The 17,338-nt window shown below is 36.9% G+C and overlaps 1 protein-coding gene across 1 annotated transcript; it reads left to right on the top strand.

Annotated features, from left to right (window-relative positions):
- The first annotated feature begins 1,245 nt into the window (after positions 1-1,245).
- SR (serine racemase) lies at positions 1,246-16,894 on the top strand. Its single transcript, XM_088961754.1, has 7 exons — positions 1,246-1,490; positions 4,372-4,547; positions 4,656-4,742; positions 10,774-11,004; positions 14,657-14,730; positions 14,850-15,036; positions 16,513-16,894. Exons 2-7 carry the CDS (start codon positions 4,372-4,374, stop codon positions 16,757-16,759), a joined length of 1,002 nt encoding a protein of 333 aa, XP_088817880.1. The 5' UTR covers positions 1,246-1,490; the 3' UTR covers positions 16,760-16,894.
- Positions 16,895-17,338: the final 444 nt, after the last annotated feature.

The following is a 17,338-nucleotide window of genomic DNA, read 5'->3' on the forward strand; positions in this document are numbered from 1 at the left end:
TTATGAATTTGCATATGATATGTATCTTAGAAAATTTAACCAATCTTATGTATTTTAAATTAAAATTATATATTTTTATAAATTATTAAATGATAATTTAATTTATATTTGAGAATTTAATATTTTGTTAACTTTTTTGTTAATGTTAAAATGTAAAAATAATAAAATATAAAATAATTGATATAATAATTAAGATAAATATAATAAATCCATCTTGGACTCTTAATTTATGCATTGTATGATATTTGTGCATTCTGCTATTAATTATAATATATTTTTATGTACACCATTAAATATATTTCTTATATATTTATACATTATTTATGGCTATTTGAGCATAAATTTAGTATTATTAATGTATTTATGAAATTTGTATGTGTTTTCCTAGTGTATCCAACTTTTTCATATTTTTCGTTCATATCCATACGTTTCCAAAGCGTATCCATATCCGTATTTGTATCTAAGTTGTCCGATACAATACTCAATACCGATACTTCAATCCTTGGTTGATGCTCAGTATATCCTTTTGATAATTTTTGTCATCAAATTGAGTATTTGGTTGATGGGGAGTGATTGCTTTGCCTCGAACCCGCCCAACATTGGGGATGGGGGTAGGGTCAGGGATGGGGTGCCCCACCCCGCTGTCATTCCTATATAATTGTTAATTATTAGTTAAATTAATAAAAATGTTAGCTTTTGCAATTATTTTTATTTATTTGAAGTCAATCAAAATTTCATTTAAAAATAATGAAAATAATAACAGTTATTAAAATTATTATAAATGATTAATAAAATTAAAATTATTAAAAAATATATTTTTTCATATTAAAGTAACAATAATTATTTTTTTATAAATCAACATTAAATGAATAATACAATTATTAAAATCTTAACTATAAACAATAAATTTAAATACTTTTTAGTTAATTAATAGTAAATTTTGATTGTTAATTTATTTATTAATTAATAATAAATAAAATTATTTAATCTTTCAAATTTTCTCGTGCATCGCGCAGGTCTCGCTAATCTTATATATATATATATATATTCCTGCGAATGAAACAGAATGAAACATACCCTTAAATAATAACAATAATTATTAGTTAAGTAAATATTACAAAGAAATAATAATAAAAAGTTAGACACTTTTTGTTTATATAAAATAAAAATTATCAAAAAATACTAACTCCGTACTTAGTACGGAGTCATTCTCTAGTATACATCCAGGCACCAGTCATGCTCCATATTCCCCAATCAGAAAACCTCTGCCATTCAATTCAAGCCATGACTTGAGGTCCTTCGTAGCCCTGTGGACCCATGAATCCATCACAATCCACGGATAACGCACACACTTATGTTGAATATTACAAAGCGCACAACTCGTGCTTACCAAACACCAACTACAGACCAGGCAGACTTGTAGTAGAAGAATCGATCCGACCGACCTTTTCCTTTCGAGTGCCCCTGAGTTCTTTCCGGTATCCAAAGTTGTAAGTCCGTCGAAACCCCACTTGATTGGTAATTATTTCTGCAATGAACTTGACCAATTACTTGATAAATACTGTGAAGTGAAAAAGAAACTTGTGTTAATTACTTATAAACCCTATTAATCAGAAGGGTCGAACTGAGCAACAGAAATTTGTAAACAAGTTATTTTCTTTTCTTAAGAAGTGAGAAGAACTAAAGTAAGACGGCATATGGTGCGTAATGGAGAACCATTATAGGTCTGGTTTACTGATAAAAAAAGTATGGTGTGATCTAGGTGGTTTCATCATCAACATTTAATGCATGTAATAAATAGCATACGCGGAGAATATCTAATTGTGTTATTATTATCTTAAATAACCAGTTCACATTATCCATTCTGCAAATTCACTACAAATTTATTCAAGTCGGAATTAGCTAAAAATTCATTTTGGTAATATCCATTCTGCACATCGACTTTGTTCACATTTCTTTGCAAATTGATCAACGTTTTAGGACAACTAAAACAAAATTGAACTGACAAGTTAATAAAATCTTTAGAAAGATACCAAGTGCATTATTCACTGCATATAGTGATCGTTTTGCTTAGAATGAGTTTGCAAACAAGTGAATATACAGTTGATCGTGCAATTTCTTCTGACAAATGCACCTTCACTCCCCCCCCCCCCCCCAGTTATCATGAAAGGATATATGCGACTTGTCTTCACAAATTTATTCTTGTTAGTTGGAAGCTCGCATTAGCTACTTGAGATAAAAAATAATAATAATAATCATGTTAGGGTGACATTTATAGAAGCATAAACTCTAACTAAGAGGTCAAAGTGAATTTCTGATGCACATAGATAGCTTGTTTGGGATTCCAAATCAAAAGAAAGTTGTCATTGGCCTTGAATAAATATCTATCATATTTGACTGTCCTTAGAAGCAGTAAGAATTATAACTTGAAAGTTGCCAGTGTCCTTTGCTACCACAATGTTGTCAAAAATACCGTCATGCATTAAGAATTATAACTTGAATGTTGTTCCCTGTATTTCTTTATTTAACAAAATCCTCTTTACTTTTTGCAAAAGGGAAAAAGAAAAAAGATCAATCACGTAAAGAGCAAGGTTGCCATTGAGCTTCAGATTTGCCTGGTTTAGGCAAAACCGTTGGTCAACAGTATATCTTCCTATGAAGTTTCAAAATGTGCAACCTGGTTAATTAGCCAAAGACCTTCATTACTTGTTTGAGAAACTCTTGTAGAAAATTGTCATTATTTCATGTTGTCTTATACTCTACCAATCGGTTTAGGAGTTTAAAAGGGGCAGCCCAATGCATGAGGCTCCCGCCAATGCAGGGTCTGGGGAGGGACAGACGTACGCAGGCTTATCCCTGCACATGTTCAGGCAAAGAGTTTATGAAATGTAAATTACCCTGCAATTTGCGATCCAGTTTGCAGGAAAACTTGTGGGATGATGCATTCCCATTCTCCGCACATAAATTTACTAAGGAAGCACCCTAAATTTGTGTTTGTTACTGATATGACATTGGAGAAGTAGCTCCTACTTTGCTAATTTTTCAGAAGGAATGGAATGGAAATCTCTCTGGCTTTGAATGAATATGATACGTGCATCCATGCATACCCAGCAGGCTGTTGCAATGGAACTCCACCTTTTCTAGGTCATGTTTGTGGTGCTGCAGATAAATTACTTTTGGTCAAGGTCCCATATGGTTATGATTCTTAATGTACCTATTAAATGTCCATGTGTTTTTTGTCTGTAGTCTAGGTACAAGGATCATAATAGGCCAGTACACAACTACCCTATAAAACCCGGGTGTGGATTTAGATCCATAAGCCATGCCAGTTTTGCAAAGGTTCTAATGCCAGCTGTACACAACCTCTCTCCTTTATCTAGGCTTAGGACTGGCAATGAAAGACAAGCTCACGGAGTTGTGTTTAGATCCACAATCAATTGCATAAAGATTTTTCATTACTTGAGATACAATTTTAGAGTCACACGGGCACAAAATTCCACCTTTTTCTATTTCTATCTATTTTTCTCTATTATCAGGTAATGAACTCTAGGACAAGAGTGAAACCTCAAATTTGTATAGTAACAACTATAGATTATGGAGCAGGTTAATTCTCGTCAAGCCATTGTACCAGTTCCTAATGAATGACACAGATCTTCTGTCAATTTCATTTTTGGAAAAACTGAATTATGGTACCCGCATATATAAGGGTGACATATTGCATCAGATACCTCTAGTGTAAATTCCATATCAGCATCATCCTATCCATGTCCTCATCATATTTAGGTGACATAGATCATGAGTATAACATCTGCTGACTTGGTGAGGAACCAAACATAAGAACTAAGAAAAGGAAGCATAACCCAGGCTACAAGAGAAAAGGGGAAAAAATGTTTTTGTGCACTATACATGTATACTTAACTCTCCATTTCTTATTTCTACGGCTCTAGTTTCTCATTCTAAGCCAGTTTCTACTAGTTTATAGTTCAGAGTTGGTTAATAACCTAAGAAACCATAAATTTATCAGTTTTTTTTTTTATTTAACAATAAGTGATGCTTAATTAATTTTGCAATTAGGACGTATTGAGTTCATAACTTTCATTGCTGTAAGTGTTGCATTGTTTCCCATAAGTGAACCCTATTTCCTTAATGGTGTCCATAAAGTGCAGATGGAAGCAAAAAATACAACTTCTCTTTAAGACTATTGTTACTTTTTTAGTTTCATGCTTCCACTTGTAGTATCAAATCGGTTAACATTACTAAAAAATGCACTTTCTGGTTCTGTGCAATCATTTCTGATACAGAGTCATTGTCCATATTTTCTCTCAATTAGAGAAACAATTATTTTTCTTATTTGGTGGCCTCTGAGTACAGATGGAGGCAAAGCACCAATTACACAGTGAGAATTATGCTGCTGATATTTCATCTATAAAAGATGCACATGGACGCATCAGCCCATTCATACATAGAACTCCAGTTCTGTCATCAGAATCTCTAAACTACATTGCTGGGAAGAAGCTATTTTTTAAATGTGAATGCTTTCAGAAGGGGTGAGGAGTTAATTAGAGGTGAACGATACAAATTTTCATATAGATCTGTTTCATCTTTAAACAATTATTATTTAAATTGACATAGAATCTTTCTGCATGTCTTTGCAGTGGAGCTTTTAAATTTAGAGGTGCATGCAATGCTATTTTATCTCTTATGGATGATCAGGCAGCTAAAGGAGTTGTAACCCATAGCAGGTCTGCCAGTATCTTCCAAGAGCCTTAATGGTTATTTTCTTTCTTTCCTTGTGTAGAGGTGTAGAGCAATAATGATTATTGTGGTCCCCTCTGCTGCATGCTTGCTTTATGTTATTTATGGTTGCTGTTAGTATGTCAGTTATGTTAGTTATATCAGTTTCTGCTTGTTTATGTAAGCAGTAGGGGCACTAGTGGAACTTTCCTATGCTTTTAAACTACTAATATAAATAGATGGAGGGGGTGGCAACATTATCATGACCCCCTTTCTATTTTCTGTTCTTTTTCTTACTGAATTTACACTAGAAATTGGACTGATTGCAGTCTTTATTAGACAACTTGGTATCAGAACCAACCTGGGGTTTCTCATGTATGTCTGATCCAGCCGACTGCATGAGAACTTCGTAGGGTTGGAAGTTTAGCAAGATTGATCCATCAGCTTATTCTAAGAGGTTACTAGAAGGGTTCAGCAGATGTCCAAGGGCTTGTAGAGTCTTGGAGAGTGTCTAGTAATCAGGAAGAATCAGAGAAGTTCAAGATTAGGGTTCATTCTGGGATTGGAAGTGGCGATCAGCTTTTTCTGGGTAAGTTATGTTTTTCCCTTGAGATCAACACCAATCAGAGATAGATTAGACCTATTTGGAAGGAGCGGCTGAGAGTTTTTTGATTTCTCAGAATTTTTCTAGGGTTTTCTTAACCCTACTATCAGTTTTCTGTTCTCAATCTTAGTATTCTGACTGTTAACAGTTTTCTGGGTGAATATTAGACCAGTTTCAGCATTCTCAATTGACTTCTAGTAATTTCGGGGGGAGCAAAATAATTTCTGGGTGATTGCTAGATCTGTTCCAGCATAGAAAAGGGTGTTTTTTGTGGTTTCTTGCAGAGAACTGAGTTTTTTTTTATAAACCTCTTTATAGAAATGGCAGGAACTGAGTTAAAGACTCAAGGGGAAGGTGTTTTGGGGGCTGGAAACATGACTGAAAACACTTTTCAGATCACCCTGTGAAATTTGATGGTTCTAATTACTTAGAATGGGCTTACCAGCTATGATGGCCATTGAGGGTAGAGGGAAATTAGGCTATGTGAACGGGGATGTAAAGAAACCAGCCAAGGAAGGCACATCATATGCCAAATGGATTCAGGAGAACTATTTAATCATGACTTGGCTGTGTAACTCTATGTAGCCTCAAATTAGCCAAAACTACTTGTGGACAAAAACTGATAAGGGGATTTGGGAAGTCATGAAGGAAACCTACTCTCAGCCACTTAATGTTGCTAGGGCCTATGAACTGAAATGTGAAGTAAATAATCTCAAGCAAGGAAAGAAACCAATCTCGGTTTACTTCTCTACCTTGAAATCTTTATGGCATGAAATTGATCACTTAAAAACCACTGAGCGGGAAAGTCAGAAGGATGCAAAAACATATAGAAAACAGGTTGAGACCAATAGGGCTTTTGAATTCCTAACTGGTCTAAATTCAAAATATGATATTGTGAGGCAACAACTCCTCACTAAAGAGAGTGTGACCTTGTCTCGGGCCTATTCTTTACTAGTGCACAGTGAAGAAAGTTGGAGAAAGGTTATGTTGCAATTTTGGCCTATGGAATCTGCTTTAGCAATAGTGAAACCAAAGTTTGGGGGTGACAAGGAAAGGGACATAAAGAATGAAGATAAGAGGGAGTTAGTTTGTCATCATTGCAAGAAGCCGAAGCATACCAAGGACACTTGTTGGAAGTTATATCCACACCTAATCCTAGCAAAGCTCAGAAACAAAAAGGGGAATGCCAATGTGGCCATTACTATTGATGGTGCATCCTCCTCGAGCATAAGAGTCACATCCCTAGACATTCTTAGGGATGGCAATTTCCCCCATAAAACTGGGGGCCCGCCCCGCCTTGCCCCAAACGGGGGGATAGGGAAAATATTCTTGCCCCGAATCAAGGACGGGGTGAGGATGGGGTTTGTATATAATTCCCTGAACCCAATGGCAAACTAGTAAAATACTCATGGGTTTATTATTAATTTCTAAAATACTTCTTAGTTGCCCCTAAATTTTTAAAACCTTAGGATCCCATAATTTCATTTTTATAATACTCCCAAATTGCCATAACCCAATTCCTAATATACCCCAAATTCCCATATCAATATGATGTATTTTTAGGTAGTTGCATTGGAACGGGGAAAATTCAGGGATTCCCCGTCCCCAATGGGAAGTGGGTGCCCCGCCCCAAACCCGTCCTGTTTCCATTCCTAGACACTTTAGCCATTGTTCGAGTTACTCTGACTCAGTTGGAAAGTGAAGTTGGCATTTCAACACCCTCATCTTAGCCACCTATTACATCTACTACTCCTACTTCAACATTTGCTCATTCAAGTATGAGGGCTTCAGCATATCATGTTTCAACAACCTTGTTGGGTTATAGATTTAGGTGCTTCTGACCATGTGACAAGCTTATCCTCTCTGTTTACTACTTATTACTTATCCTTTGGCAGAGAAAAAGTGTCCATTGTTAATGACTCCCTTGTTCCCATCTCTAGCAAAGGAGACATTAGATTGTCTGATGCCATCTCCTTGACCTCAATTTTGTATGTTCCTAAACTTAATACTATCCTGCTTTCAGTTAGTAGCATCACTAAAAATCAAAATTGTTTAGTGACTTTTTTTCCTGATCAGTGTGTTTTTCAGGATTTGGAGACAAGGAAGGTAATTGCGATTGGATGTGAGACGAATGGAATCTACCTACTTGGAGGGCATCCACGTGGGAAAGATAAAGAAGTTGAGATGTCATTTGTTTCATAGTCTATGAGTCAGGTTATGCTTTGGCATAATCGGTTAGGTCATTTGTCATTTAGGTCTTTGAAGAGTTTATTTCCTAGTTTGCTTGAGCCAGTCCAAATGTCTAGTTTAAAATGTAAGAGTTGTGAACTTGCAAAGCATTGTAGAACAACCTATTCTTTGAGCAATAAAAGAAGTACTATTCCTTTTGAATTGTGTGTATTGATGTTTGGGGACCATATCACATTATTGCTATCGGGGGATACAGATATTTTTTGTTATTTGTTGATGACTGCATTCGTTTCTTATGGGTTTATCTTATGCACTCTCAAAATGAGGTTCCTACCCTGACCCAGTCTTTCCATAAGATGGTTCTGACCCAATTTGGAGTCAAAATCAAAATTTTCAAGCCAATAATGCTAAAGAGTATTTTGCAAAACATTTGGCTTCATATTTCCTTAACCATGGGGTTATTCATCAGAGTACCTATCCCCGTACACCTCAGTAAAATGGGGTTGCTGAGAGGAAGAATATGCATATATTGAAGGTGGCTAGAAGCATTATGCTAAACTCCAATGTTCCTACACATTTCTAGGGGATGCTATCCATACAACTATCTATCTCATCAACTGAGTTCCTTTACGGGTCCTAGACATGAAAATTCCATTTAACCTATTATATCCTGATAAGGACTTGTTTACTATTCACCTCAAGACCTTTGGATGTACTTGCTTTGCTCAGATTCTTAAGCCTCATCGTTCCAAATTTGATCCTAAAACTTTCAAATGTATATTTCTTGGATATGCACAAAATCAAAAAGGATATTAGTGCTAAGAACCTATTTCTTGGAAACGATTTATTTCTATGGGCGTCACATTCTTTGAGGATATACCCTACTATCATAGAGTGAGATGGGTTCTCCTGCATCAGAAATTCCATTACCTGTCCCAATCACTGAAGGGGAGTGTAGTGAGGAGGGTTGTCAAAACTGTAAGGACATAGGGGTGTTTCACAAGCAGTGGAGGCAAGTTGATTTCAATCCTCAGTAGTCCAAACCAACTTCAATTTCCTCTACAGCTCCAAATCAGGGTACCTCAACTCCTTTTACCTCCCACTAAAAATGAGATACCCCTCATTGTTGAGCCTTCTCCTCCTTTGGATGATCTTGATCTTCTAATTGCAATCTGTAAAGGGAAGCGTCGTTGTATTTCATCTACAGGACATTGTATTTCTCAGTTTCTGTCTTATGATCATTTGTCTCCATCCTATAAGTTTTTTTTGGCATCTAGTGCTGCTATTTCCATCCCTAGGACAATGCAGGAAGCCATGTCGGTACTTGGGTGGAAGGAGGCAATGAAGGTAGAAATGGATGCCTTTCTCAAAAACAATACATGGGAGTCAGTTCATCAGCTTGAAGGGAAGAAATTGGTTGGGTGTAGATGGGTATTTATTGTGAAACATAATGGTTATGGCTCTGTTGAGAGGTATAAGGCCAGATTAGTTGCAAAGGGGTTTACACAGACTTATGCCATAAACTATTTGGAACTTTTGCACCAATAGCCAAGATGAACACTATCAGAGTTTTAATGTCTATTGCAGCAAATTTCTCATGGCCACTGTTCTAGATGGATGTTAAAAACTCCTTCCTTAATGGTGATTTGCAAGAGGAGGTGTACATGGAGTTACCTCCTAAGTTCTATAGTACAGAAGCAAGGAAGAAGGTTTGTCGACTAAATAAAGCATTATATGGATTGAAATAGTTTCCGAGAGCCTGGTTTGATAAATTTAGATTGGTTCTTGAAATTTTTGGCTATGTGCAAGCCCAATCAAATCACACCCTTTTCATTAAGAAAATGGACTCCTCCTTGACTGTACTTGCTATATATGCAGATGATATTGTAGTGACAGGGAGTGATACTTGTGAGATTGACTTCTTAAGCAACTGCTTCACCAAGAATTTGAAGTCAAAGACCTGGGAGAACTACATTATTTCTTGGGCATTGAGGTAGCATGGTCTAAACATGGGATTTTTGTCTCCCAAAGGAAGTATGTTCTTGATCTTTTGGAAGAAACTGGGAAGCTAGGTGTTAAACCTATTGACACACTTATTGAACAAAATCATAAGTGCAAAAGGTGGAGATCCCCTTGAAGACAAGATTAAGTTTCAACGGTTGGCTGGGAAACTTCTTTATTTTTGCCTCACACGACTAGACATTTTTTATGTGGTCATTGTTGTTAGCCAGTGTATGCATCCCCCCAAAGCCACTCGCCTTCTTGCAGTTGAGAGGATACTTGCTTACCTAAAGAGATGTTCAAGCATACGCATACTTTTCAAAAATAATAGTAATGATAGAAGTTTACATAGATGCTGATTGGGTTGGCTGTATTGATGACAGGAGATCTACCTCTAGGTATTGTGCTTTTGTAGATGGAAATCTTGTTTCTTGGAGAAGTAAGAAACAAAATGTTGTTGCTCGTTCCAATGTTGAGGCTGAATGGCGAATGGTGTGGCTGAAGTGTTATGGTTGAGATCCTTATTTGAGGAACTGAGCATTGCTTATGAGAAGCCCCTTATACTATATTGAACTGGATCAACAATTCATTATTGCTTATAAGAAGCCCATAATGTTATATTGAAGTGGATCGACACTATTAACATTGCCCATAATCTAGTACAGCATGACAAAACTAAGCTTATTGAAGTGGATCGATACTTTATTAGAGAGAGAGTTTCTTTTCAAGAAGTGTGTATTCCACATATTGCCTCCGATATGCAACTTGCTAATCTCTTCACTAAAGCAGTTACAACAGATTTATGCAAGTTGGAATGAATAATAATCATTCCCAACTCGAGGGGGAGTGTAGAGATGTAGAGCAATAATGATTATTGTGGTCCCTACTGCTGCATGCTTGCTTTATGTTATTTATGTTTGCTGTTAGTATGTCAGTTATGTTATCTCAGTTTCTGTTTGTTTATGTAAGCAGTAGGGGCATTAGTGGAACTTTGCTATGCTTTTAAATTACTAATATTAATAGCTGAGTGGGGGCCGACAACATTATTATGACCCACACTCTTTGTCTATTCTCTCTCCTTCGTTTTTCTCTTCTCTCCATTCTCTTCTCTTCTCTTCTTCTATTTTCTGTTCTTTTTCTTACTGAATTTATTAAACTAGAAATTGGACTGATTACAGTCTTCATTAGACAACTCCTTGTTTGGACAATGATTCTGAGTTCTGATTGATGTGCTCTGCATTTAGTGGTAACCATGCAGCGGCAGTCTCTTTAGCTGCAAAGCTACGTGGAATTCCAGCATACATTGTAATACCAAAAAATGCTCCGAAATGTAAGGTTGAGAATGTCAGGCGTTATGGTGGTCAGGTTATCTGGAGTGAGGCCACAATGCCATCAAGGGAAAGTGTTGCTGCCAAAATTTTGCAAGAAACTGGTGCAGCTATGGTTCACCCATTCAATGATGGTCGCATCATAAGGTATTCTCCCTGAAATTCAGTTTATTTATGAACACATGTACATGCTATCTATTTCATAGGGGATCTACACCAGCCATCTGTGAATGAGTCTGTTCAGACTCCAGTGCACATCAGCACTATAGCCGACCTTATTAGCTTTTTTATTTTATAAGTTTAACTTATAATTTTAAAAAGATGTCCATATGGAAAGGGATTATTTTGGAAAGATGGAAAGGAATTCTAAGCTGAAAATTGTACTAAAGTTTGAGACGCAAGCGAGTATGGTCCTTTTGGCTCCAAATCATTTTTGCCACATGTAAGATCATTTGGCCATCTGGTACTAAGAAACCCTTGCCATATGGGGCAGGTATGTTAGCCAGATTTTCTTACTGAAAGGAATCTTCCATGTGCATACATGGTTTGTGTCCAAAAGGACCCCCACATATTCTTCACCCCATCCACAGGAACCCCTCCAACCCACCCCCCCTAAAAGAAAAGACAAACACAAGGGGCAAATTTTATCTCAGACCCAGCTTCCATGTAAGCAAAATAAGAAATAAGTCCCCCTTTGGAGCTTCTTTGAAATTTAAAAATTTGACAGACTGGGTTGTTTGTATAGCTTGGGGGAACAACAATATAAAGTGGGTTACGGGGCTGATTTGGACCATTGTTATTAAATACACAAATGATATGCATATAATTGTATGGACCCTCGGTCCTAATGAAAGGGTATGGACCCTTTCGGTTAATGGCATTTTCACCTGCACATCCTTTAAATCATTGTTTATCCCATTTGAAATCTGAGTGTTTCCGGCAAAAGAGTTGTGGTCTAGCCCAATTGCTCCTAAAGTAAAGGTTTTTTGTTAGGCTACTAATCAGATTATGCACACTTGTGAGAGACTAGAAAAAGTGGAAGAGTTGATCACTTTCTCCTCACGTGTAGGTTCTTTGCTGGAAGAACAGGGAAATTGTGAACCATCTTCTTGTGATGGCAGTATTTTTTCTCCTTGGTGGGGGAAGTGTGGGTAGCACCTATTAATGTTGAGGATCATTTAAAGCAAATATAATTAGGTGTGTTACATGAAGGCGAAAAATTCTATGGCACTGTGTGAATAAGGCAGTGTATGGGGTCTTTGGAATGAAAGGGAATGCTATCTAATGAAAAATACAAAAAAGTGGAAGAAGTGATTGAACTCACAGTGATAAGAATTGCACATTGGGCATTGCTTTGTAAAAAATTTACTGGTGTTAGCATAAATGATATGCTGAGAGGGTGGAATGTTGTAGCATGTTTTCATTCCAGGGTGCTCCAAAAAGTGGTTGAGTGGTTCCCTGATTCCCTCCAGAGGTAGGGAGATGCAAGCTAAATTTTGATGGGTACTGTTTAGGGAATCCTGGAGAATCTGGAGTGGGAGGATTGGCAAGGGATAATGAAGGTAATATTGTGCTCAGTTACTCAGGCCCAGTGGGGTTTGGAATTTTTTTAAGAGCTGGGCTACTGGCCTTACTATAGGGACTAAAACTGAGTAGCAACAGGGTTTGATGAATGTAGAAGTTGAAGGGGACTGTCAAACAATCATTCGGTGGATGACTTCTCAAGATGTTCTCCTTGAGTTTAGATGTTTAGTGAGATTGGCTCACTCTTAGGTGCCTCTTTGAATGCCTCGTTCAATTGAGTTCCTAGGAGTGCCAATATGTTAGCTGATCAGTTGGCAAGAATTCGGGTGCGCAGAGATAATTTGGACTGGGGATGCCCAGGGCCGGGTTATTATTTGTAAGATCTTTCTTGTTTTTGCTTTCTCTGTTTTTTGCTGTTTTTTTTTTTTTTTTTTGTTTTGCTGTTGTGACTGAAGCTGATGTAATCTGCTCATTGCTTTGAGCCCCTCTCTTGTAATTTGCTCTTTAATGAATGCCACTGTTATTATTGATTATCAAAAGAAAGTATGCATATTATTGTATTTTTTACTAAAATGAAACACCACACCATTCAAATATATGGAAAAAAATGTATTTTAAAGTCAAAATGGATAATTTACATTTTATTAAAATTTGTTATATAAACCCAATAAATTGATAAAAGAGGAACAAAAAAATCAATTCATATCCACCCTATAAGATCCAAAGAGTTTTGTCTTCTACTCAATTTCTGGTAATGCCAGCACTGGGAAATTAGGCATATGGGTTCAAAGTTTGAAATTGAATGAGAGTTAAAAGCGTTGGAATAATAGGTAAAGGGTCGAGCGGTTAGAAGTGGTAGAAATCAGGAGACATGAGTTCATCCATTATGCAGAAAGTTAGTTTCCTCCTGGTACTTGAGCAATTGGGGTTGCTGCATGATATATTAAAGAAAAGGTAAATAAATAAACATGGAATGAGTGTCTTAACAGTGCTAAGGAAATGAAGGAAATGACCCAAGAGGATTTTTTTGTTCATTGTACCATTGTTCCACACCTTAAATCTCTTTAAGGGCCCATTCTTTTTTTGGATTTTGAGAGGGGAGAAAGTTGGTCAATAGGATTTTGGTTCCTATTTACCAAGATACCCATGTTCTTTTTTCAGATTTATGTGGGGTTTACAGAAAATTTATTTTCCCTGGGTATACCCATCTCCCAGTGGTACTTACCCGGTGGGATAGGTGCCAAAACTTGGATGGGCCAAAACTACCAATTTTAGTAATGACTTTTTATGACTAAAATGGTCATTTTCTTATTTATTTGGAAAATAAAAGAACATGGGTAAATGCACTTATCCAGGTACCTTCCCGAAAAGTGAATAGGGCCTGAAGGAAAAGAAGGAATGCGAAAGGTTGTATGCTGATGTTGGTATTGGGTAATATGATTCTGAACTGGGTTTTAGTTTATCCATAATTTTTGAATGTTCATGGATCCTCCTTCAGGTGTATAGCTAAGGGTGTCAATGGACCGGTTTTGGATTGGACCCCATCCAGTCCAAAATCAATTTGGACGGATTGGAAGGACCAACAAGACATATTGGATTGGACCAATCCAGTCCAAAATATTTATTAGATTGGATTGGACCTGGTCCGTCCGTAATAAATTTATATTGGATTGGGTTGGATTAAGCCAATATCTGGTTCATGGATACAAGATAAGAATATAGATGTCAATGAACCGGGTTTGGGTTGAAACCAATCTAAATCAAAACGAATTTGAACAGATTGGATGGTCCAGACATTGGATTGGACCAGTCCAAAATGGTCCAAAATATTCATTGGACTGAATTGGACCTGGTCCATTTATAATGGACTCACATTGGACTGGATCGGATTGGACCAAATCCAGTCCAATTGACACCCCTATGTATAGCCTTTGCTCTACTGTTAACTGGAAATTTTGGGATTTGATTATGTATTTCTTTTCTTAGTTCCATTTTGACGCATCTTTCTGGTTGTGGAGTATCATCCATTTCCTATTTTGTAGTCTCCTGTTATTTTACTGAAAATTTCTATACATCCATCTAATGTATCCATGTAGTTTTTGCATTTATTATATGTGGCTTATAAATTTTACAAAATTCTTTTTCTCATCAAATAGAAATTTTATTAAACTAGATAATTGTCAGTTTTCTCTAGGTACGAGACTTCATATGAACCTTGAGGCACATGTGCCAACAACAAAAGCAACTAAAAATAATATTTTTTCCATGTTGCCAGTGGACAGGGTACCATTTCACTGGAGCTTCTGGAACAAGTACCACAAATTGACACTATAGTAGTCCCAATAAGTGGTTCGTTTGATAATCGTTTAAGCATCGAAGACTCTGTTTTTTTTTTTTTTTTTCTCTTTTTCTAATCTGCAATCTGACTCAGTGCACTTGTTTCTATTTTTCTTTTGTTCCATGAAAAGGAGGTGGTTTGATCTCGGGAGTGGCATTGGCTGCTAGATCCATTAACCCTTCCATTAGGGTTTTAGCCGCTGAGCCCAGGGGTGCTGATGATGCTGCAAGGTCCAAGGCCGCTGGGAAGATTGTAAAATTGTCTGAAACCAACACAATTGCTGATGGACTTCGAGCTTTTCTCGGAGATCTGACATGGTAAGTGCAATCTTGTATTCTCTAAGAAATTAACCTAAGGAAAATTTGCAGCTTGCCGAAAGCAGAACTGTTGCCAATCAGAATTTCAGAACTTCAGAGGCACTTCTTTGACTTCTTTGCGGCCAAATCAAAATGGTTGCCAAGTCTTCCCCCTTCCATTTTATTACCTTTCAGGCAAGGTTCAAAATATCGGTATCGTATCGTATTGGTACTTAGAAACGGCCAATACATACTATCTTTTAGTTTTTTTTTCGAAGTTTAGTTTTTTGGGAAACTTATAAGATATTTTTTATTATTAAAAAAATCGGGGTCCAAAACACCTGGAAACAGGCGTTTCAGACCGTATCACAATACGCTCCGTAACAAATGTATCGTATCGATACTTTAAACCATGCTTTCAGGTAGTAGTGTTGATGGCTCGGATTGGGCCGGGTCTGGGTGAGGAAAGACCTGGACCCGACCCAATATGCGACTATGCTGAAACAGTTCTGAACTAGAGCCAACATCTTTCCTAATTTTAATTGACAGGTTGCCAAGTCTTCCCCTTCCATTTTATCGTGTTTCAGGTAGTGCTGTCGATGGGTTGGCTCAGGTTGGGTTTGGGTGAGGGCAGACCTGGACTGGACCTAATATGTAGTGGTGCAAATGGATTGGATCCGATCTGAAGTTCGATCCTATATTCTCTGATTCGGATAGCCCTATCTCGGGTCTCCGGATCGGATCGGATCGGATCATCCCCTATCCGATCTGATATATGTTATTAATTTATTTATGTAAATAGATATGACATATATATGTTATTTATTTATTTATTTATAAATATATTATTTATATTACATTTTTGTAAATTTGTTATATTATTTATTTTTATAAAAAACATGCATATATATGATGAAAATAGTTGAAAAGATACTTGAAGTCTTTGTTTTTCTTTATTTAAATTGTTATATTTTATTTTATTTTCCTTTTTCTTTTAATAATTTATTAATTAGAAAAAATATATCAGATTGGATCAGATCCAAAATCTGACTTTTTCATCAGATTCAAATTCAGATCCATATTTATCAGATCCGGTCCGATTTTCAGATTGAATAGGATCTGCAATTAATAGTGTATTCGGATATACTCTGATTTAAACCCGATCTGATCCGTTTGCATCCCTACCAATATGAATGCATCTGCCCCTGTATAAATAAAGGTGTAGTTCTTGTTTGTGTTTGGGGAGGGTGGCAAAAAGGGAAAAAAAATAGGCGCAAAAAATTAAGTTCAGTCTCAAATGCCATTCAGCTTGAAATTCGGTCTCTACAACTTGACACAGAACTTTGTTGCATGCGTATTTGATCAAATAATTGTTGCAGTTGATATTACATTGCAGGCTTGCAGCAGCAGAATATTTGCTTATTTGCTTCTGGAAATAGTTTTCTCGTACTATGCCATTGTGCTCACTCGTCTTTGTCTCTATCTTTCTATGCACAGGCCCATAGTTCGAGATTTAGTGGATGACATAATAACCGTGGAAGATAAGGAAATTGTAGAAGCCATGAGAATGTGTTATGAGATTTTGAAGGTCGCTGTGGAACCCAGTGGGGCCATTGGTCTTGCTGCTGTTCTCTCTGATGGTTTCCAGAAGAATCCTGCTTGGAATGAATGCAAGCACATTGGAATCATACTTTCAGGAGGCAATGTGGATCTTGGTGTACTTTGGGAATCACTCAATAAATGAAGTTAAAAGTCTCCTTTTCCTCTGCCTACCGGCCTGCTGTTGTGTCTAATGAACACTATATCTTCCCAGTTGACAGAAGACATGTTTGGCCATTTATAGATAATTTGAAGTTGCATTTTTAGCTTCGCGATTTTAGAGTTCGGTCCACCTCAGAATTCATTAATTAATTATCCCCACCCCCTTACAACAGCATGACTCCGTGAAGTACAATCGCATTATGAATAAAACTCAAATCACCACTTTTATTTTTTGCTGATGTACACTCATTTGCACCGACTGACCAGAAGGCCAGCCAGCCGACTGACATGCACATACTTTTCCACCGTTTTTATTTTCATTTTTCATCTTCAATTGTGAAAGGTATGGGAGTTCTCCGGGGCCTCTACACTTACAGAACCAGAAAACACTGCATATTTAACTGTTTAATGATGCTTGTACAAACGTGGAAAATAGGGCCAGATCTCAGACCTCCGTGGGCACAACAAATAGTGAGAAAGTACGCGCCAAATTGGACACAACGAGACCCAAAAGTCAAAAGCCAATTTCACATGTACACCGGAAGCACAATGCAAGCATTCC

The sequence above is a fragment of the Nelumbo lutea genome, chromosome 1, assembly GCF_056320005.1.
Source record: "Nelumbo lutea isolate HS-2025 chromosome 1, American lotus-T2T, whole genome shotgun sequence".
Lineage (NCBI taxonomy): Eukaryota > Viridiplantae > Streptophyta > Magnoliopsida > Proteales > Nelumbonaceae > Nelumbo > Nelumbo lutea.